We start from the raw sequence: 24,210 nt of genomic DNA, 5'->3' as shown, positions 1-24,210 counted from the left end.
TCATCTGGTTGCCTTCACACAATCTTCTGTTTCTCTCAGGTTGAAAGGAAAAGAGAGACGAGGGGGGGGGGGGGGGTAAAAGAGCCAGCACCGTGTTTCCAGGCAGGAAAGTTTGCAGTCCTTTGTTTGGAGCGAGGTTCCGGGTGCAGCGCACGGTTTAGCTCGGTGACCCCGTGACTGTCTTCTGAGGAATTGTGTGAGCAGCCTGCAGAAAAGGGCTCCAGGGGCGGCTTTCATCTCCGCGGTAACCTGTGGACTTTGAAACTCAGGGCGATGGAATTGCAGCTTTGTCAGTACACTACTAATTAGAAAATTCCTGACCTCGAGCAAGATGTTTTAATTATGTGTTGTGTCAACGAGTTTGCAGATTTAATCCACCGTTGATACACACTCACAAACTGAGTCGCACATTGTAGTAGATCAAGTGGAATGGTGGAGGGGCTTTCTGTGCTCCGTCTTCCTCTGGCCCACATCGCCTTTCCTGCACCGTGTTTTCATAAGCGCCGTCTCCACCTTAAGTAGCCAAATTAGACGTGGACTTAATGTGTTAGTTTGTGAGAAAGCGGCTCTGGTGGAGGCTGAACACTGACAGCGTTGTGCTGGGTGTGAGCTCTCGGTTGCAGTGAGTCAGTGTGAGGGAAGGCAGGAAGGGGTTAAGCAGAAATTGAGCGGGGATGCTGGGGGCAGCAGTGCTGCAGAACATAGCAGTGTTCGTGCGAAGGCAAGTCATTTCCCGAAACACTGCAGACACATGGCCTGCGGCGCTCTAAAACCTTTGGAGACCAAAATGGCTTGCAGGAGTTAGAAGTAATAAGGTGTTTTTTTGCCTTCTTTCTCCTTGACTGAAATTCTGCACGGTTGCTATGCATTGCCATGGAGCTGTGGAGCTGCTTTTATGGTTTATGTGGGCATTAAGATGCTCTGCAACTGGCCATTTTTGAGATTTGTTGTTCTTTAGCCGTGAAGCAAATGGAAGTTGTTTGTTTTGAAAGTAAAGCCCTGATCAGAATGCCAGACCTCACTCTCATGCTTTTGTATTTCCCCCTTTATTCTCTCCGCTGTTCCCAAAATGACAAATTAACAAAGGCATGTACGAGACGAGAAGAAACAGATATCGCAAATGTGTTTCAATCTGCCGCAGCTTTTTCTCCTTAAAGCACAGCGACAAGGGCGGCCTCTCGTTCGGGCTGTTCGCAGAGAAGCAACCTGTGATGGGACAAAGGCGTCCGTGTGGCTGCCTGGACAGAAAGCGGCAGTATTAGTCCATCCTGACATTTGTGATTATCAGCGGGCTTAACCAAAACCCTCTTCATCCTTTCCCCTAGTTCTCTTAATCTTGGCTGCCTTGTCTGCTTCAAAGAGAGGCTCCGGCATATAATCTGGCTATGTACATCTGTGAATTATTATTCTAATTCTTTATACGTTTATTAGAGCTGAATAAACTCCACATCAAATACATCACTCGGGCAATGTCAGAAAGCCCGGGGCAAAGCAGCCGACATCTGTTAACTCTTTCAAAATGGCCTCATCCAGCATGTCTGTGGGCGTAGAGGAGCGGGAGGAAGGAGCGAGAGAAAGGAGCTGCGAGAGAACGGAGAGAAAGTCTCTGTTGCTGATTAATGGCGGCCGAGCCTTTCAGGCCGAGCGTGGAGACGAAGCGGGGCCACACTCCCACGGCTGGGCTCCGCAGTGTAAACAAGGCGAGAGGGCCGAGGCAGCGTTCCCCAACTGAAATGCGGCGTGGAAGAGAACATGTGGGAAAGCTTTGCTTGCTGGCGCAGAGTCAGTCAACCAGTCAGCAAGTCCTTCAGTCTGTAAATGAGTCAGAGTCAGGCTGTCCGTCAGGCAGCGGGTCAGTGAGGGCGTCAGTCAGCCGGCGCGTAAACCCGCTCATCAGTCCGGAAGGTTCTCCTGGCGGGCAGGACCATCAGGAGAACGTGTAGCCACTGTAGATGTCTTTCTACAACTCAACCTGATCACCAGATCATGGATAGTTCTCATGCTATGTTGTTCCTCCGCTTCCTTCACTGGTTACCGGTAGCTTCCAGAATGTGCTTCAAGAGAGAGATAGGACTTCAATAAACACAGCAGCACAATAATAATAAAACGGTACACTAAAAAGATTAGTTCCATAAGCACAGGAAACTTAGACGGTCACATGTTACATTACATGTTAGACGCTTTTATCCAAAGCGACTTACATACTGAATACTGAGGGCAATCCCCACAGGAGCAATGTGGGGTGAAGCGTCTTCAGGGACACAACGACATGCTGACTGCAGTGGGGTTTGAACCTGACCCTCTGATCCCAACGCACAACCCACTGCGCCACACGCCTCACCTAATTAATGTAAATATTAACAGTATGTAGTCGTGCCAAAACCGCAGTGGTCAATACATTGGTACCGGCCTACCTGACTGTGAATGGATCAGGACATTACGACATCCAGGATATGTTTAACACTCTCCTCGATGTTCATTGGCCAATCATCTCACCTACTTCCTCACTGCGAGCAGGACTCATGTACAGTTGAATACAAACTTGCCAGGTTGCTATTCTGGCTCTAATAGTGGAACAAGCTCCCATTGATATCACCGAGCAACATGTCGACACATCTCTCATTCAGAGTAGAACCCACCCGTTTCTAATCTAAAGAGCAACATGCTGTAGCACTAAACATTTATGTCTTACTTCAACGCACTTTCCTGCTGTTCTGAATTCACCTCCTCTTATTTTCATATATATCGTACTTTTCGGACTATAAAGCGCACCTGCATATCAGCCGCAGCAGCTGTCCGTCTGTCTTGCTCTCGTTCTGTCTCTCGGTTTTACTTTGGCGCGCGACCTGTCTCACTCTTTTCCGGCCTCCAGCTTTTCCCGCCGCTTAGAGGTGGCGGGCGCGGACCGGTCATAGAGCCCGTAGAGTTAAAGGTGGTTAGTTTTACCTGTACGATCCATAGATTTAGGAGGTTCCCTAGTGGCCGCTAGCTGTACAACAAAAAATGGGGGGAAAAGTCGCGGTTTATATTCTGAAAAGTACGGTACATGCATTTTAAGAAATGATAGGGTTACATAACAAAATGGGATACAGTTACGACTAGTGTAAATAAAGAATAGATTATTCATTAACATCCACAAATTGAAGATAAGAAGAAAGAAACGTTAACATATATAGTTAACACTCAAAGGTATATTCATGTCACGGTATTTCTTTGTGTCTTGCTGTCGCGTCTCTTCTTGGCTGGCTGCAAACAGATTGGGACAGCGGTCGGAGCTGAAGGACCGTCCACTGCCCAGCGTCATACACATGACTCAGCATTATTTAGTGGCTCTTTTCTACCCTGGTTTCAACTTTAGAAAAACAAACTACCACCAGCTGGTTCCAGCGTTTGCTTCACTTCTTTGTTTAGCTTGTCAACAGTCGGTCTGTGTTGTGCTATATGTGTCCTCCCCGCCCGCAGCGCAGACGTCAGAGTTTCAACGGATTGTTCCGCATCAAAGTAATAACAACAAAAGAGTAATGTTGCATCATGAACAGCTTATCTGTTTCTGCACCAACACGGGCGAGTCTTTACCCTCCAACACGAGCGCTGAGCAGCGTTCCCCCTCAGTGTGTGTGTGTGTGTGTGTGTGTGTGTGTGTGTGTGTGTGTGTGTGTGTGTGTGTGTGTGTGTGTGTGTGTGTGTGTGTGTGTGTGTGTGTGTGTGTGTGTGTGTGTGTGTGTGTGTGTGTGTGTGTGTGTGTGTGTGTGTAACTTTGAGGAGAGGATTGCTGAGACAGCAGTTGGCCTGGGCCTGGCAGAGTGGGCCATTAACCCACCGCCCTGAGGTGTGACCCGGGCCAAATCCAATATTGGCTCCAGCATCAAGGCCCAGGAGCCACTCAGGGTTCAAAGCCACAGATCAGCAAGGCCCCCCCCCCCCCAACACCACCTCCACCAATCAACCCCCCCGACCCCCTTTTCTCCTCTCAAACAATAAAGCACTGAATGTAAATTCCTCAAGACGCCTACGAGCATCGCAGGGAGTCAGAAGTGGAGCGAGAGCGAGGAGGAGGAAGAGGGGGACAACATACATTATTAATGGAAAGTAAATTTAGCAAAACGGGATTTCATGTTAGTCTCTCGAGCTCGAGGTGATTGTCGCTGGTCACCGGAGAGCCGTGAACATGAACGCGCGACCTGCCGACTTTGTCCGATGCAGAAATTCAGATTTTCTCCGTAGCTCTGAGAATCCTAAACGTATACGAAGCAGACGATGAGATGTCGAAACATGGCGCTGCACATAGAGCGAGTCGTTCTGATCGCTCTGAAGCTCAGGAGCATTTCTTTATGTTTTGAACAACATTTGTTTAATTGACCTTTAAGGGGAAAGCTCCGACTGCGCCACAAAGGAAAGGCCTTTACTCCCGTTCGGATGACATTACATCGAAACTAGTCCGAGTCTCTTTTAACATACTTTCCAAACAATGGTTTGTTTGACATGTACGGGCGCAATCATTCACATACAGGTTCACGCCGGCCTCGTCCTTTTTTATTTGCCTCGAGAGAATAATCATCTTATTATTTGACCCTGCCGCCAATACATACGAGACGGGCTCATCGAGGTCAGGTGAGCGCTTCTAAAAAACGTTTTCGCTGGATAGCTTTAGATTTCAGGATCCTTCTAGTTTGTCTTCTAACATGTTGGGAGGATATCGATAATATATTTTGACGCGTTATCCTTGAGATATTCTCTTGATCTAGTTTATCAATAACATCTCTAAATATTGACGACATCATTTATAAGTAACCCTATTACATCAAAGTTGCTGACACATGACTGTTGACTCACGGTCGGACCATTTATAAATCTTTTTGTTTGAATACCACGAGCATGACAGGCTGTTTTTAACACGATTCAGACTCAGCTCTCTGAACTAAAGCTTCTTTTGAATGTGGAGAAAACCAATAATGCTCTTTTCTAAAGCTAAAAAGACACCAGAGCCTGTTTTAGATATTGTAACTACGCAAGGAATAAAACTTGAAGTGGTTACCTGTTACAAATACCTGGGTATCTGGCTTGATGATTGTCTCACTTTTAAACTTCATGTCAATAACCTGCTAAAAAAACTGAGGGTTAGGCTAGGTTTCTTTTTCAGAAACAAGTCCTGCTTCTCGCTTGAGGCCAGGAAAAGGCTCTGTGACCTTTGACCTGTGCTATCACTATGGTGATCTGATGTATATGAATGCACCTGCCCATTGCCTGGTCAAGTTAGATGCTGCATTAACCCATCACTGCACCCTGTATGCAAGGGCTGGTCTGCCTTCACTAACTGTACGGAGGCTCAGTCACTGGTACACTTTCATATACAAAGCCATGCTAGGGAAACTTCCATCTTACATCTGCTCCCTGATCTCACGGAGAAGTGTAAGTGGCTGCTGCCTGAGATCGAATGCTGTGGTTTTATTAAATGCGCCAACTGCTAGGACTGTCTTAGGGAAGCAGCTTTTAGATGCAGCTCCTCTGTCTTGGAATAGTCTGCACATTAAATGGAAACTGAGCAATCTGGTGCCACTAAATGTTTTTAAAGCTCGGTTGGATGCTAGTCAATCGGAAGCTATTGGTACCTGTTTATGTGGATGATAATTATGATGTCCTTTTGTTGTTCTGTTGATGTTTTTATGTTTCATGTGGAACGACTTGAGCAGGTCTCCCTTGAAGAAGAGATCAATGATCTCAATGGGATTCGTCTGTGTAAATAAAGGTTTGAAATGAAGTGATTTATTTGTCATGTGTTTACTGACATCTGTCACACAGCAGTCTCTTACCCTAATTGTCAGCGACCCAAACACACTCAGGCGTTCTCTTTGTGCACATGTGTGTGTGGTAAACCACGAGACATGTAACCATGCGTCCGGCCACTTGTCACGTGTGTCAACAACACGTGGCTGAAGACCAGGAGACGGATGGTCCCCCTCCTCTCCTCGGGATCCATCCCTCTCGGTTCTTCTCTCCGTCCCCCGCTCCAAACAAGTCAAATGTCTGAAGAGATGTATCGAAGTATCCCTGCGCGGCCTGTACGATGGATATGTCATGTGACATAATGCCTCGGAGCGGCCGTCACAGATAAAATGACAGATGCTGTTGTTGGCCTCATGGATGCCTCTGGGCTGATTGAGTCTTCTTTGAGAGCAAGCTTTGGATTTCAGGTTCATTTTAGTTTGATTTTAGATATGTATAGAATGTCTTATGACCGATTGGGATGACACAGATGATATACTTGGAGGGGTTGTCCTTTAGATAATCGGATAATTGATAAATACAATTGATAATCTCTAAATATTGGCAATATCCATGATTTACGAGAAACCCTTTTGTGTTGAAGTGGCTCACCGTGACCTTACGCACTGCCATCTTGTTTCTCGTCGACTCTCAGACACACTTGCTGTGTAATTGCCGGCGACAGGGAAAGCGTGATGTTGATGTCTCGCTTTCCCTTTTTTAACTGACACTCAGCCATCTGCTTTTTGCATCGTCGTTCCTCCTCCACTACATGAACGGAGACCGAGCGATCAGTCTCCGTAGAAACCAACAACAACAACAACATGCCCGTGTTTGTGTTGCTGGCATGTGGAGGACATATGAAGACGGAGAGTGAATTCCTGGACTGACCTTTCTGCCTGTATTTGGATCACTTACGGCAGCCACTGTGCCCGAAGGGTGTGATGCATTCTGGGAGATGTGGCACACTACCTGACCAGAGATATCTGGATATATTCTTTGTCTTTCTTTACCTCACAGGATATGTTTTACTTTTAATTTCAAGCTAGTAGATTGGTATATGAGGGAGTATTCTAATTTATTCTGTATATTTTATACTGTAGATACTCCTCTGAATATAAGTATTTTTTTACTATTATGTTGTTTTTATATTCTTTAACTTCTAGTTTTCTTCTATTTTTAGATTTGAATGTTTGTAGATTGACTGTGAACATGCTGCTGTGACAAAACAATGTCTCAACTTGTGATAAATAAAGTATCTATCTATCTACCCTCCACCTGCCTGTGGCTACTGCTGCCCATCCGTCCAGGTGGATGGATGGCTTTGATTGGTTCAGTCTGTCGCCCCGGTTACTTGTGAGTGGCAGTAATTGGCATGGCAGTCGGCAGGCCCATCTTTCACATGTGGTCAGCCATCATCGAGCTGATTGGGCCGCGGTCGCCCCCCCCACAGGGAGGGCTGGTGTGCCCTGGGGGCGGGGCATAGAGAGCTTGTTAGCATGTTAGCATAACTGATGTGTGCTGGACTGAATGTAGTTAATGCCTGGAAATCAGCCACGGCCAACATCCACACATTTAAATCAGTTATACTCTGTAACCTTGATGTTACTCTGTCACCCTCTGTCTGAAACCAGAGCACAGTCTGCTCTGATTGGTTCACTGGACGGCTCTGTTGTGATTGGTCAATCGCTAAGAGATGTCCCGCGCTAGCCAATAGAAGCTAACATACGTAGATGGTGCATACATGTTTGTTTAACACACAAAGGTTTTAACATCATATGCCAAGAACAATTTATTTGAAGAGGAAAACGATTTCCTTTTGTGTCTAAATCTCTGGCCTAACAATCTGTGGATAACAATTAAAGCTAGTTTGACAACATTTCAACATTAATGTCAAGAACAATTGATATGATTAGGAAAGTGTACATTTTGTATCTGATTACCACGGACCTGATACTTCAAGCTAATCTCTGATCATGTCCATTTAATCGGCTGATAATAAAGCTACAGTAGGTGTGCTGTAGTTTGGAACAGTATCCTGGCTACTCTCACCCACCATGCCGGGGTCAGAGAGTGTACCGAGGGACATTTGAGACGAAGCTCGGTCATAGTGTACACAAAGACAAGCACACGAGGGGGTGGCTGCTGGAGGGACTTTGGTTTGGTTCTTGTAAACCCATAGCCGTCATATGTTTGCAATTAAAGCCTGTCTGTACTGTGTGTTTACAAAGCGGTGCAATCAATGTAATTGTGAGAGGGTGTTCCTGACTGAGACGTCCGTCTTATTTCTCTCTGCCTGGGTTCAAGTGGGCACTCGCTGGATTGTTGTTCCCAGTGTTTCTCATTTCCAAATGTAAATGCATCCCTTGATTTGTATAAGCCTCTGTATACACTCCCTTTCTGTCGCATTCTTCCTGGATCGAATACAAACAACCACGGCTACATTTCAAGAGTCCGACGTCAGCTCAGATCTCTGTCGGCAGCGTGGCTCGGTCAGAGGGAAATCTGTTCATTCACAAGAGGATGTGAAGAAACATGGAACGAGCTTAACTAATAATGTCTTCCCTTCACTTCGCTTTTCTCCGCCTCACTTTGTTAAAGAGAAAACGACCGCTGCACCTGAAGATCTGGACGTTATTATATTATCCGTTTGATCTCGCTCTGCGTCAGACATAGCTTTACTTAATTGGAGGTGTGTACTTTGTTAGAGGCCACAACATTCCTTACTATTGAAACTGTCAATGTGTTAGCCATTCAACAACAATTACTTCATTTATAGGAAATGGGAAACATCGTTTTTTGCTCACTTCTGAACTGTTGCTATGCTTCACCATGGAAACCAAACCCTCGGCCGTGCCACGCAGACAGAGATGTGTTTCCTTCCTCTAAAGGCAAACTGAGGACAGCCTGCCTGAAGAGAGAGTGCACGAAACATCTTCTTTATAAAGGAGAAATTGAAATAAGCAAAACCCAAACAAGTCACCAGTCATTTGATATTTCTGATAAAGAGCAGAAGCACAACAGCGTGATGCATGAAGGCTCAATGAAAGGTTGCTGCAGTGGGAAGTGTTGTCTGATCAAAATCAAGCACCTTCTCAGAATCTGGGTTTCTAAACGGCTTCAAAGTGTGTAATTCTTCCAAGTTTATGTCAAGCCACAAGCTCTGCGAGGCATATGTGTTCGACACTATAATCACTGAAGACAATGGGTCCGTCTCAGGTCGGTTAAATGGAGTCCTTGCGTCCCTCACTTGCGTCGTCTCCCTGCGACTAGTCCCTCCCACCAAGGAAGCGTGGAGGGACGCAAGGAAACCACGAGAAGCAGGGACATGAGTTTTAAGAGCAATGGGACGTCCTTTCCTCCGGAGCGCCACGTGAAGCTGTGATGCCGCACAGCTGATCGTCTGGCAGCAGCTCTGTCCCCGTTGTTTCCACACACACCCCCGCCTCACATTTACCGACACAAACATGTGTAACATCTGTTGTAGACCCCAATACATTAAATAAAATAAGAAGTCATTCTCAAAAAAGATAAACGCCATTCTTAAAGTGTATAAACGAAAAAAGCGATCATGAAAATGTTTCCAATAAATGAATAAAAGGATTGTTGACCACTTTGTTGTTCAGATATATCACATGTTTGTAACTAAATGAAACATGAATTGAAACAAAACACGGTATAGACTGAGGAGGGACTCCCGTGAGGTTCATGTGTTTTCTTCACTCCGCTGGGAAACTGCTCTCATGTCAAGAAGCATCAAATCAGAGCATGCACTGCATCGTCCAATCAGTGAGCGATACACAGTAAGGGGGCGGGACGAGTGTCTGAGGATTTCATCGGAGGATGGTCTGGTGGTTATAGCTCCTCGCTCCTCCGGCAGAAATAAGCGCCATGGGACGCTACTCAAGATGGCGCAGACAAATCAACTTCCGGTGAGACCGAGGAGCGAGGAAATGAAAATAGTCGACCTGAGAAGGACCCCATATGACCCTCTCACCTACAGCCGACCCAGGGCAGGGACAAAGCACAGTCATGAACACTTAACACATCAAATGTATCGAGCGTAACAGTGCCAGATTTAGCTTTGAGCTCATTTCCATCCGCAGTCCCTCACATAAAACATTTAAGAAAATTACGTTTTACAAACATAGCAAAAACAAAATACATGATATGCAAAAAGAGCATACACGAGTATTTACCACATGGCAGTACAATCGAGCAGCAACGACATGCAAGGTGCAAGAGAAGATAATAGAGCTACCTAAAGTGCGAGAGGAGACACCCCGGTGTTAAAGTGCAGTTAGCGGTGATCGCCCGTCTTTGAGGTGGCCTTTGAAGCTATTGAGAGTGGGACGATCCCGTATCTCGGTTGGGAGGCTGTTCCACAACGAGCTGCCTTTAACGGAGAGGACATTTTGTCTGTCTAACTGTATTACATGTTGGGACACTGTATCTTGATTTGATGGTAACCATTCATATTCACTGTTCAAAGCGTGGTTGGGCTCAGGTATGGTTCTTAGTGTTTCTCAAAAGGTTGACCGACAGCAGTCTGTAGCAGTGTTGACGTTGAAGCAGTGGACACACAGTTGTAGTACTGCAAGCATTGTGCAGCATTGTCAAGAATTTAGGGCCATAATAACCCTTGAAACGATGGATTTCGAAATGTAAAGAAACCAGTGTTGAATCCCCCATCTCACCTTGTGCCCTCTGTCTTGTCTTGCAGGTGTCAGGCAGCTCGATGGACTCCCCGTCCGGCTCCTCCTCGTCGCGTCAGTACGCACGGCAGCGCATCACACGCGTCAACCTCAGGGATTTAATCTTCTACATGGAGCAGGAGAGAGAGACCGCCCACTCCCTCCTCCTCTACCGCGCCCTGCTCAAGTAGCCTCAACCCCCCCTCTTCCGCCACGTGCCTTCAGATCAGGTCTAATGATTCAGTGTCTCCATGTGTACTGTAGTGACGTTTCATGTAGCTTTTAATAAGGAGAGAGAGAAAGAAAAGTACAAAAATAAATCCATGTTTTAGATTCACGATGAGTAGTTGGGTCATTGAGTTCAAAGGCCATGGGTACGGCGGCTGACCGGTGCAAACCGAACAAAGAGATTTCCATTGGGAGAAACGCGCTGCAGTTTCAGAAACATAGCGAATATAAAACCAGCATTAAGAAAACATTCACCAACTTGACGAAACATGCGAAGCGCTGCATAGATGAAAGCAGAACCAAACAGAAACCAGGGGACACTAAAAAGTGACGCACACAACTAGGACCGGAGCGATTGTTGACATTCGGGGATTATAAAATTAGTCAACTGTCGCAGAGTTGGTCTGTTTGATAATTGTGATTTGTCAGTATATTTGAAATGACTAGGTTAGCTACGTTAGCTAGCTAGCTAACGTAGCTAGCTAGCTAACAGCAGATCTGCGATATTTCTGCAATGTGATCACATGTTTTAAATATGCGGATACAACTTAGATTTTAGGTAAGGCAGTTACAGTTGGCCAACTTTATCATTCCTGAATGTCAACAATCGCTCCGGTCCCAGCTGTGTGCGTCACTTTTTAGAGTCCCCTCGTTTTGTGTTTAGTAAACACTGCGCTTTTGTTTCGTGAAGTTAATGTTGATGTTTCTTCTTTTGCATGTGTTTTTGCACATTTGTGTATTTTTAATTGCAACGGAAATGTATTTTGGTCGTTGCACCATGTTGGCACCTCTCGGCCACCGTACTTATGGAATTCGATGTGTTGGATTTGTAATAGGAAAAAAAGGGGTTTTAAATGTTGCAGGATATTTTTTAATTTACATCGTTGGCATTAGCTTCAATAAACCACCTCAAAGTAAGGACTATTTTGGCGGAGATGAATATATTCCTCGTCGACGCAGCCTACGATATTCTCCATGAGCTATTTGTTGAGCACGGTTCAATGAAAGCAGCTGAACTCATCAAAGAAGAGATTTACGGATTTCTAATGAGACATCGTTTTGATTCCACAGCACCGCATTCAATTTACTGTAGATCTTATTACATTATTTTCCAGCATGTATATTTTGATCATGTTCTCTTTGTAGGAAGAGGAATATTCCCCGTGTCAGTATTAGGATGTTTTGTAAAATGAGAATCAGACATGACACAAAGTCCCTGTGACCTTTCTGAAAAAGATAATTAAACTAAATTATAGTCGCACTATGACACACGTTTCTGATTGGTCACCCTCGTCAGTATGTTTTCATTTACCCTCGCTGAATGTGAACTCTTTTTTTACGACTTTTGGTTATTATTGTACGAAACCTCAGATCAAAAAAGACATTCCTTTCTCCTCTCGCTGTCCTACCTGCACATAATTGGCATTTCATTTCAACAAAAAAGCAGCTATGTTTCAGTGTTGCTGATGTGTCCTGATGTCCCCTTTAACCCCCTAGCTACTTTGGGAATGACTGAATGAACAAAGCACTTCAACTTGTTTTTACTTTGATCCCAGATTAATTATCACTGCTGTAAATTAATATTTAATTGTAGAAGGAAGACGTTTATTAATTTGTAATATCCCAACTTGTTTCTATCTTTGTATAACTGACTGAAGAAAGGAAAGGGCCTGTCGTCTTGTTTTGTCATTTTTCTTTATTTCATCGTATTCTGTAATATTGTCAATGATGTACTTTATGTTTTCTTTCTATCTAACTAAATCTCTTGGCCTCTATGCAGCTTTTCTTCTCATTGGTGACATTTTAAAGAATTGTTGTTCACTTTTTTTACCTGACAACACAGCAAAGGCATTATTCATTTTAAATTGTAAACAGCGTTGCCAACTTCCGACAAAAGACCGTTATTTTTAACAATTGATATATTAATTTCCCCCTTTTTTGATTGGCTTTTAAACTCCACATTCATATTTTCTATGTCCCAAATGTTTAAAAACAAGCACAACAATGATTATTGTGGTGATTTTATTAGTGATTTCCATTGTTTCTGTTTCACAGGAAGACATTTCTACTCTTATTATTACAGCTTTGTAGCCAAAATGTTAGGATAATATTACTGATGTAAACAGACGGGGAAGTCACATTTCAATGTAAGGATGATTTGTAAATATTGTTTACAAAACTGTGTTTATTAGAACCACGTTATTTTTGGTAAACTCTTGTACATATCTTGAACATTTCCTGTTTGTGTGAAAAACAATACTTATGTATTTGTACCTATTTTGTAAAGGAATAAATAAGCTGTTTACTAAACCGAGCACATGCTGACTTTGTCCATTCCTTTAACAGCACTCACATAAAATACACTGAGGGAGGCTGGACAGAGGTAGATAGTAATGAAGTACATTTACTCGTCAATTTTGATACTTATATATATTATATATATTTTCGGACGTGTAATTAGCTAAAGTTTTGTTGTTTATTGTTATCAGACAATGATACTACAGATTATTCAATTATTATTTAAATATTTCGTTTAGTTATTGTATTCATGTGTATAGTACTGTATCATGTCTGTATCATCTTTTGTTTCATTTGTATTTTCTTTGGTTTTACACGCTCGAAAAAAATAAATAAACTAAACTAACTAATATATACTTCATTTTGGAGGCACATATTGTACTGTGCATGTATCTGACAGCTGGTAATGGCGGAGATACCTTTAATGACTTGTTATACTGCAAGGTATTTTAATCCAGAATATTCCGTATCATAATGCATTCATTCATGAAAATAAATACCTGCAAAGTAACTCAAAGCACAATGTTTGCTTCCTAAATGTCGTGGAGTAAAAGTTCAAAGTAGCCAAGTACTTCACAAATGTACAGTACTCGGAGTAAATGTACTTCCACCTGAATTAAAACACATTCCCCACCTCTGAGTCCTAACAGGAATAAAGGAAATGTCCCTGAAAGATGACTTCATCACGGAGCAACATTCCCCTCTTTCTATTCCGCAGTCTTTAAAGGGAAAAGCTGTTATGTTTTTGCGAGACAGTTTTACTAAAGTCAACCTCTTACTCAGCCGTCTTCATTTCCATTTTTTAACATCGCACATGCTAAAGTACAAGCGCCGCTGCTCAACGATGAAAAGTCCCCCTAGGTTTCTGCTGCTAATTAAGCAGAAGCATTTCCAAAAAGACCAAACTGTTTAACTCGGTGGAAAATATTGGAGTTTGGGAGCATATTGGTTTTTCTCAAGATGTCGTCCTATTCCTCCGCCGCTGATCTGGATTGAGCCCTGAAGACTAAACGCAGAGCCCCCATATGGTGCAGTAAACTGGAGATATTTAACATGTTTCATCAGTTCAATTACAGGACATTAAGAGAGGCGTTTACTGAACACAGCAACCACGTACTGAGATGGAGATGAGGGCTTTCTTGGGAGTGTTTCTGAACATTGCGAGGGTCTAAAGGAGGGGTGTCCACGTTTTCCATTTTGGATCGGCCCTCTGCAAATTCAAAACGTATAATGAAATATGGCCCAGAAATGAAACTTGAGCTTGTCCTGTATTGTACTTCTTAAATATATCTGTAAACAGATATTCCACAGTAGTCTTCATGTGTTCATCAGACCACTTTCGGTCAATTGAAGTTGAAAACATGTTCTAACAAATCCAAGTTGATGAGAAAAAAGCCCAATAACTTATTTACATAACCTTGAAATACACCCTTCATATTTCCTCTTATGATAAGCAATCTGTTTTAAGGAATGAGCTGCTAACAAAATAAATGAAGCCCTATGGAAAGCTGTGATGTAGGTTGTTGTATCGAGCATCATTTACTTACATTTGATTGATTTTGCTAACTTATAACTTAACTTATGAGGCAATATACCTCGAGTGAGCGGCCCAGCCCTTTGAATATGTTTCTGTATGTGGCCCTCGGTGAAAAATGTTTGGACACCCCTGGTCTAAGGACGGAGCGAACTGTAAAGCCTCCTGAGATACATGGGATATTTGTGATATTGGGCTATATGAATACAACTTCATTGGTTGATTGGTTGATTGATTGGTTGATTGATTGATTGGTTGATTGATTAGTTGGTTGATTGGTTGGTTGAGTGGATGTGCAGTGGTGGAAGTGTATCAAGCATATCAAAAAACGTCAAGTACGCCAGTTCATTTAACTACAATTAGAAAAACTACGGTCTTTAAACGCCCCGTTAGAAGTAACAGTCCTTATTTGGAAATGTTACTTAAAGTGGACCTAAAAATATATTGTAGAGCCGTACCTATACAAAACATGTCTGTGAAGTTTGAGCCATTGTAGCCACGCCTCATACTGCTCGTACCCCTCTGTTTCAGCCCTGTTAGAGGGTGTTTCTCAATGTCGAGGACGCTTCCTTGGTAGGACATGTCCCTCCGAGTCAGGTCCTTCAGAAGCGATGCAAGAATCCTTCCTAGCCTCGGAAAACGAAGAATGGTGGAACAGGTGTGCGTCATATGCGAGGCCCCGCCTTAAATGGAGCGCGATTTCCGACAAAGATTTGGGAAATTGGTCCGTGCGCAAAGCATTGTGGGGATTTTAAGACCACGGAGGATACACATGTGCAGCCTCGAGATTTCCCGCAACGAAGGACGCCGGCCTCGATAGAATTCCAAGCATCAGAATTCCAGAACAGTCCTTCGGCGGGACTCGATGACGTAGCATCCTTGAAATAGTGGCTCTGGAGCAGCCTTCCTCGACATTGAGAAACACCCACAGAAACGCGGATTTTGGGTCCTTAGCTTAACAAAAGAAAAGAAAGAGGAGACGGAGCTAATGCCTGATCAGAATTCTACCGGAGATAAAGTTAAATTCTGCTGTGATAAAACGCCATCCTGTTCTAAACCACATCAAGGATTATCTCTGAAACAGTATGGAGCTCAAATGCTGTTTCTCTTGCGGGTTTATCACAAGGTGAGTTCCTTTTTTTATTTCCTGCTTTTCAAACACATGTGCTCTCCAGCACAGGTTAGCTCTGAGTGTTAGCGAGGCTTGCTAACGTAAACAAAAACGAGATCACGTCCAAAACACGTCAGGCATTGTTTCTGATAGCAACTTTCTGTGGGTGCTGCCGATTTGACGTCAGTTCTGTTGTACCCCGTTTTTAAAAGATGTGGGTACGGAGGAAAAGAGAGAGGGTTTTATTTTCTGACGCTGCGTGAGTTCCCGACGCACCGGGGACACATTGATGTGTGAAAGACATCACAAAGTGCATTTTGCATGATAGGGCCCCTTTAACTGGAAGAACAGAAGTATCCAATTCAAAATGTACTTCAATTATCAAAAGTAAAAGTACTCATCATGCAGAACGGCTGTTATATAGCATATATATGTGTTGTATTATTATAAGTGTTTTATTCTGTCAATATTCAGCCAATTTAAGTACGTTTTTAAATACTAGGTACATTATTGTTAAGTACTGCATCATAATGACACTGTATACGCATATCATGTTTTGTATAAGTGAAATAAATGTCGTTGAATTAAAAGTACTGTATTTGCCTCCAAAGTGTAGTGTAGTAGAAGTATATATAAAAACATTACAAAAACCATAGTATTAAAATACTCAATAAGTAAAAGTATGCAATTGAAAATGTTGACTTAAGTGGAAGTAAAGAGGTATTTTCAGCAATATGTACAGAAAAGGACTCAGTATGCAGAATAGCTTTTACATTATTATAGAATCTTCTGATTTTATTACCAACAAATACATGTTATTGTCTGTCAATGTTGGCTATTTTAGTTACTTTAAATACTGGGTACATGTAATACAACATATCATACACGGGTATGTAGAAAGGTAGCAAGTAAATATGAATGTGAAGTAAATGTAATGGATTTAAAAGTACATGTGCCTCCAAAATGTAGTGGAGTAGAAATATATGGTGTGGCATAAACTGGAAATACTGGAGTAAAGTACAGTATGTCAAAATAGTACAATACTTGATTAAATGTGCTTTGTAACATTCCTCCACTGCACGTAGGCATCATCCTGACTGAAGTAAACGCTCAAACTAAGCCCTTAAAGGGAAGTGGAAGAACGTGAGAGCAAAGAGACACCGGTCAGTTATACATCAGTACATCCTTTTATTATCGCAAATATGCAAGAAAAGTCAAATGGAGACACTGTAAATGAACACATGCCCTTTAATACCACAGTCTAATTGTTTTAAACACTTTAAATAATATACATTTGCACCTTATTATACCCTTTGAAATGTTTTAATCCATATGTACACAATGTAATGCTTTTGAATTATTTCCATTCTTCTTTTTTTTTTTGTGACGAGGACTTAGAGGTCTCTTAAAAACACGAGGGTCCCGTTTAAAACCCAGAGTCCTGATAATTCAATATACAATAACTGTACAACTGACCCGCCTCAGAGGTGGAGTGGATGCCATGTAAAGTGGCTGAAACACTGACCAGCACTTCATCGGAAACGCGTGAACAATATGAAGTTCTCTTAGCTTTGTGATGAACCCGTCGTCGAGTCAAAAGGTTTGGTTATTGCACAGAATGGCAAACTCCAAAAACTGCATCGTCTGTTCCTTTTCTCACTTTATCTGCAGCCATTTGTGTTTTATTCTGATGTGCACCCCAAATCTGTCAGACGTCCATTTGTGACTTCTCATTGCAACGTTTCTGGCCCAAAGATCTGGGGATCGGCAACTTCTGATCAAATTTCACCGAGAGCTTTTGGAGAGCTCGTCGGCAAACGGATTAAACGCCAATTTCGTGATTTGCAACATCAGTGAGAAAACAAGCCTTTTTTACTTCCTGCCAAAAAAAAAAAGGGTAATTCCTGCAGATGTTTGGTTTAAATTCAACTCTGATTCTTAGTTTTTGCTGAGTTTTTCAGTAACTTCTCCCCAGATTTGACTTATCAGTTTGTTTGTGGCCGTGCGGTCCAGTGAGCCGCGGAGTAGGAGGGCGGTTCTTTACAGAAAGCAGGGCACGGGGATGACACGGCGGCAGCAGGGGGTGAGAGCCGAGTTTCTACTGGCACCGCTGCGAGCCTTCGAGGAGGCGGAGGGGGGGGTCGCTGTGAAGAGCCCAACATGCCTCTGAAACATGAAAGGCCCTGTTGACCATTCCCTTTGAGGCGGCTGGATGCAAAGGCGCAGGCCACTGGCAGGTCAGAACAAAGATGGGCTTGATTGTGAGCGAGACCCGCGGGGAGGAGTGGGTTTCTGCACCCAGCTCATCTTCCACCAATCACTGGCCGTATTTAATCAAACCATCCAGAGCTGATATTAGCACAACACGGTCCAAAAGCCTACCTCTGATTGTGACCTAAATAAAAAGCGACCCGGTTTAGCTCAGAGCTCACAAAGATCAGAATGGACTTTTTTTTTTTTTATATATCAGTCTTTTGGATTGGAAGAAACGGCATCTGTGAGTTACACTCAAATACAAAGCATGGACAACTTGGCCTTTCTTGTTTTCTGTCTTTGATCCAGACATGTTGAGAATGAGACCAAAAGTGCCGCCCACTCGCCTCTTTGTGAGTGAGTGAGACGCTGGGAGTTTACTTCGGGTTCTGCCGTACGAACATGTGACAAACCAGAGAAAATAATCTTGGCGTAGAAGTGACAATATTGAAACAAACAAGAGACTCTGGCTCTCAAACTTTGCACTGCGAGCTCTTCTCAACAAAACCAGAGGCCTGGAGGAACACACGTTGGTATTTTTTGTATAATGCATTGTGTATTTGGCTAACTGCAAAAAGAGATGATGCCATTATGTTTTTACAATCAACAAAATATGCACCTCGTCTCCTTTGTATTCTGTTGTCACGTGTTTTCGAACAGCCTGACTTGGCGCTGGTCACGGGGCTCATCGAGTGTTGGCTGGGAAAGTGCAAAGAAACATTTAGAGTACATCTCTTGCTGATCACGAGACATACTGGTTACCGTCGTCCACGTTGGTCCTCAAGTCTTTCACATTCTCCCTCATCAAACTGGAATACACTTGGAGCTTGTGCAACATTTCAAATAAACGTCTGCTGAATAAAAGCAAATGTTTCGTGCCTGTGAGAAAGAATCCGATCAGAGACCCGAGATATGTTGTAGAGCTAATAAGCAGAGATTCCATAGGACGTTTTAAGTGTGTTACACATTTGACTATAAACAATTTTGAAAGATCCAGGTTCCTTCCCTCGTTTGAACAATGGGACTTTTCCCGGCTCTGAATGCATCGCCGGCCAGATCGCTTTAGCCACACAGCCTGCAGACATCTGAGGTTCGGCCTCGACTGCCAAGAAACGCTCCCTCACAATCTCTCAAAGCCTAATGAATACAACGTTCATACATCCTTCATATTGGAGAAAGGAAAAAACATTAAAAATAATCCTATTAATAATAATTGTTTACACCATGTCATGATAAGAACAGCAAAAGGAGCAAGAAGAACATACTTTAGAAACAACAATGAAAATTGTAATAAACAATCAGTTTGGCAAACGATGCTGCTTTCGGCGAGGCGACGCCGTCTGTAGCAAAGCCTGTAGGGGCGGGGGGGTGGAGGGTCTTGGGGGGATTTGGGGCCTTTTGGGGGACACGAGAAATTATGGGATTATGTCCTCTTCCTGTTATCATTACCAGCGTCCTGTCGGCCAAAGCTTTATGTCCCACAGCAGGCCAGACGAAGTTGGAGTAGGTGTGTGTGTTGGGATTCTCGGAGTTTTCTCAGTCAGGATACCTTATTCATGAGGGGACCAGTCACGGTGCTATAAATTGTTCAAGTGAGCTGCTGTCGAGTCCTTTTGTTTTCATCACAGTCTCTTTGGGAGTTGTTTAAACATAATCAAAAACTCTTGCTGCTGCTTTCTTTCCTTTGTTTGGTACTACATTCCCCTCAGAGTTCTGCAGAGACGCGAGGTTAACAAGCCTCTGCTAATACTTAGGTATGTTGGGGGGGGGGGGTGAGTGTCCTGTTGGAGGGTGAGGGGCGGGAAGGTGGTGTGAGAAGATGGAGGGAGTATTGGTAGGGTTGACAGTCCCTTGTCCCAGGATGCTCTAGTCCAGGGGCTCCTGTTTTATCCTGATGGACGTGTTCATTGAGAGGCTTCGTCGGTCCTCGCGACACAACACGTACTCGCTGAACTGGGAAGAATCAACGCCGCCTCCACAAGACGCCGACACGCTGAAACCCTTCTGGAAGAGACGCTCCAGGACCTGAAGAGAGAGGAGAGAGGAGAGAGGAGAGAGACCGCCATTAATAACAGCACTGCCATATCAACGGAGCTACATTAGAATGAGAAGTGCTATTGGTCGAGTGGAAGGATTCAAAGTTTATAAAGAAAAAGCTGAACATTTTGGAAAAGAGTTCAACACTTTCTAGCATTAGAAACATTTAAAGTTAAAAAGGGTAAATGGCTCAAACATCTTCTTGCAGAAAGTTAGATGAGTCTGTTGCTAAACACGAAGCTACTGCTAGCTGACGGCTAACTTAGCTTCACATACACACTGGAAACAAGATAAAAGATACCTTTGATTTTCTAAAGTCAAATGGTGATCTGGAACCTTTTTATACAAATTAAACAAACAAGATACATTGTGTAAACTGCTGAATTTTAGAGGTCGTTGTAAGTGGAATCTGCCGCCGTTCGAAAGAGCTAGCTTAGCTGTTAGCCTGCTGCTAGCGGTAGCTTCGTATTTGTTGTATAGACTTGGGAGTGGTTTCAATCCTCTCATCAAACTTGATAGGGCCCAAGACCAGGCTCGAGGGCACCGAGGCTTCGCAGCAGCTGGCCCCCGGCTCTGGAGCACTCTGCCCCTCCATGTGAGGTCGGCCCAGACCCTGGGGGCTTTTAAATCTACTCTTACGAAACACTTCTTGTCCCTGGCCTTCTAGTCAGAGCGGAGCACGACTCATGACATTTCCCTGTGTTTGATTTGCTGCTGTAATTTATCGTCTTCTGTTTTGCGATTGTAGCAAAGTGTTATTTATTATTTGCATGTACAGCACTTTGGCTCGACCAAAAATCGTTTTTAAAATGTGCTATATAAATAAAACCTGATTTGATTTGTAAGCACCCGATTGAGCCCTTTCCCTTTTTACTTTTAATGTGAAGCCATTTATTAGCATGATAAATACTTTTCTGCATGAAATGTGGCTTTCCAGAATCAGATAGTCGCTTCCTCCGTGAAAGATAACGACGACTTTTTAGAAGTTTAATGATATCTCATCACCAAAAAAGAATCATCATCTAAAAGCAGGCATAGATATCACTGTATGACATCCATCCGTCCTCAACCTCAGATCTTTGTCACAACATCCACTCTGTATCATTAACCTGCCCCTACACCAATCACACGTAGACATGGAATAAAACCAGAGGGCTCTCCGACATCACACCACCTCTGCAATATTCATGCCGCTTGAGCTGGATTGGCTCCTGAACCGAGGGCATGAGCTCAAAGGGATGAGGAGAGCGGCGTGTGAGCGCGAGGTGTGTTAAAGGGGCCGAGCGCCGTGATTACTGGAGCTCCTAATTTGAGTAATGAGGCCGGGGCGAGAGGAGGAGTGAGGTCCGTGAGCTAAAGGGAAGCAGCGACGTGTTGAGAATGAGGAGCGGGAGTTACGGGCGGTCCGTGTGAGGACAAAGTGTTGGAGCTGCCGGGTGAGATGTTCGCCCTCGAGTCTGCACACGCACTCGTCCACATGCAGATTCGCCAAACACGTGAACTCCAAGATCCTTTTTCTCCCCTTATCTGCCGTAATCCTTGTGGGATGTTGTGGTTTTTTTCGGAGGGGGTAAATCTAAACCCCAGTGCGAGGAGTGCTGCGTATTTACTTATTCCCCCGTCCTTTTTAATGCAGTGTGCAGCGCATGGAAATGAAAGGTCTTCGCCAAGGGCTAACCCCTTTACTGCCAGACACAGAGCCAGAGAAGTTCACACAAAATAGATCGGTTTCTTCAGATGCCCACACACACACACACACACACACACACACACACACACACACACACACACACACACACACACACACACACACACACACACACACACACACACACACACACACACGCACTAATGGCGCAGAATGACCTCTCTAATTACACGCGCAAGGATCCCATTGAGGGCTACATTGGGGCAGTTAAGCCTCAAGGTCGAAAAGCAACATTCGCAGAAACTAAAATAATGTTCTCAAGAATGCAAGCTTCAAAATGATACCACCGAAACGCACACAAACTTGAAGAACACACGTGATCCCTCACATCCCGATTAAAGTGAAATGCAACCCGACATGCTGCTTGTAAGCATTAAGGGACCACTTGGGGAAAGTTACCCCCTCCTCTCTTCGTCCTCTGGCCATACGACGACGACAAACTCTGTAATGTGTGAGACAGACGGGGCGGCAGCCAGCCGATGGTGAGGATGGCTAATTAAGAGACCTGCCCAAGCATCAAGCATCCCAAACCCATGACAGACGACGAGGAGCCTAACGATTATGGAAATGATATTACATAGCCTTCTTTGATCGTTGCATCACATTGCATTCCCCCCCCCACCATCATCTCGTAAAGCATGTGGGACCGTCATGTTCGGCGATGAATTTGGTCACAGAGGAGAATGGCCTGATCAATACAGACACTTTTATCATTAATGCATGGCAACACAAAAGACTTTAGAATATTATTATAGATGGTTAACTGAGTCAAGGATACTGTAATGACTATAAGAAAGAAACTTCAGTTTGACAGTGAAGTAGCGCCATGGGGGGGATAAACAGTACACTGAATAATTAAGATGTATCCAAGCAAAAAGGTTTTAATGTCCACGAGACATTGTCCTGGAATCAATCCCGGCTGACGACAGAAAGCACCCTCTTAAGAAGCTGAAACACGGTGGCTCGGATCAGAACAACACACTGCAGGCGGCATGCTCCACATTTCCTGCCTCATTTGAGTGAAACCACAACAAGAAGCGAGTTGCATGCAAGCGATCGGATCGGTTGAAGTTTCGTCCAAAGCTCGATGATGTTCATGGAGTTACAGCTAATTATTCCTTTTCATGTGCAACACTTTGAACTTCTGGCATGGCCACGACTCTGGAAAGGTTTTCTCTGATTATGTCATTACGAATTTCACAACAGGAAATCAGAACACCAGCCAACTTTGAAAAGTGGAGTCCAGGAAAGTAGGTGCTAACTAGGGTTCTTCTACCCTCGTTTTTATATATAAGACTATATAAGAATAAATATTTAATATTAAATAATGTATTATATTATTGCCTCTGCATTGGTTTATTATCGGATAGGGTCATAACTTCATAATTAACTACGTCTGAAAGCAGAAGTCTGGGCAAACAATTGCAAGTCTCTTCAGTGCGCATGTCACAAAATGATTTAAAAAGAAAAGCCAAATTCTGGAAAAACAAAAAAAATAAGTGGCATTTTGAAAAAAAAGTGCATTGTGGGACATGTAGTTTATGGGCAATGTGCTTCTGTAAAGCGGCATGTAACCGTATAATAAACTTATTATATTATTTGCAAGCTCTTGTGGGGCCGCATGAAATGAAGTCGCGGGCCGGATTTGGCCCCCGGGCCTTGAGTTTGACACCCCTGACCTAGAGCCACACGTGGGGATTTTATCCAGAGCCTTTCCACCTTCAAATGGTTCCAACAACCCGTCCGTGAGTTGCATGAGTATTAAATCAGAATACACATGTCTTTATTCACAGGGTTGCTTTGTAAGGCTCTCATCTTTAACCCTGTTCTTAAGGGTTCTGTGAAACACCATGTATTTCTACAGATGTGCCAAAATATTGACTTTGTCTTTCATCTCAAATCCAACATAACAACGTTATACCCAGAACCACATGTGGGGATTTTAGATATGTTTCTGTTAGGGTTTCACCTACAACCCTATTCTTAAGGGGTCTATGAAAAACCACAGTTTATCCGAAAGATGTGCCAAAAAGACGAGTTTTACTTCAACCCAAGGATTGCAATCTGAGTGTCCGGGTTGCTGGAGGATGCGTTCAACGAAAAGGAACAAAGCAAAGCAAAGAAACGGTTCTTACTAGTCCACATCGTTTTCCAAAGGACTGTTAAAAAAACGAAATGGTTCTAGGTTAAACCTCAATCCTTAAGGAACAACCCGTCTCACTTCTAAGAGCGTAGTATCACTCGACAATACTTCACGAAAGTTCGCGCATTCTTCCCCAAACTTCTTGTCCTGCGTGAGATCGAAGCAGAACGCTGAAGAAAAGCTTCATCCCCGGTGGTCCTCGCACATTTCAAACATAATAAACCATTCTCACTGTTACCGGGTTCAATTGGCTGCACAGGGATCTGTCCCCATCACACACACACACACACACGCCACATCTCACAGAGCTGCCACTCAATCTGGGGTTGCAGTGGGGATGGGGGGGGGGGGGTACAAGAACCTCACGCCTCTAACCTCGCAGCACATTTCCAAGATGGCGGGGCAACAGGAATCAAAGGGGAAGAGTCTCAGGGCTGAGAA

General features: G+C 43.7%; 2 protein-coding genes across 4 annotated transcripts in view; one reads left to right on the top strand and one right to left on the bottom strand.

Moving 5' to 3' along the window:
• LOC117443693 (transcription initiation factor TFIID subunit 4) overlaps positions 1–10,795 on the top strand; it is a 151,691-nt gene extending 140,896 nt beyond the window's left edge. The window contains 1 exon segment of the mRNA XM_071201677.1: positions 10,487–10,795. Within this exon segment, the coding sequence (XP_071057778.1) occupies positions 10,487–10,648 (162 nt within the window). The 3' untranslated portion in view covers positions 10,649–10,795.
• Positions 10,796–16,458: 5,663 nt separating this feature from the next.
• The window catches only part of LOC117443518 (BTB/POZ domain-containing protein kctd15), a 48,483-nt gene continuing 40,731 nt past the window's right edge, over positions 16,459–24,210 (bottom strand). For all 3 annotated transcript variants that reach the window (XM_034079459.2, XM_034079456.2, XM_034079448.2), the window contains exon 5: positions 16,459–19,906. In XM_034079459.2, the coding sequence (XP_033935350.1) occupies positions 19,748–19,906 (159 nt within the window). In that variant the 3' untranslated portion in view covers positions 16,459–19,747. The remainder of the gene's footprint in view (positions 19,907–24,210) is intronic.

This window comes from Pseudochaenichthys georgianus, chromosome 3 (genome assembly GCF_902827115.2).
Source record: "Pseudochaenichthys georgianus chromosome 3, fPseGeo1.2, whole genome shotgun sequence".
In the NCBI taxonomy this organism is placed as follows: domain Eukaryota; kingdom Metazoa; phylum Chordata; class Actinopteri; order Perciformes; family Channichthyidae; genus Pseudochaenichthys; species Pseudochaenichthys georgianus.
Note: the sequence above shows the minus strand (reverse complement) of the source record. Positions and strands in the feature narration are given on the sequence as shown.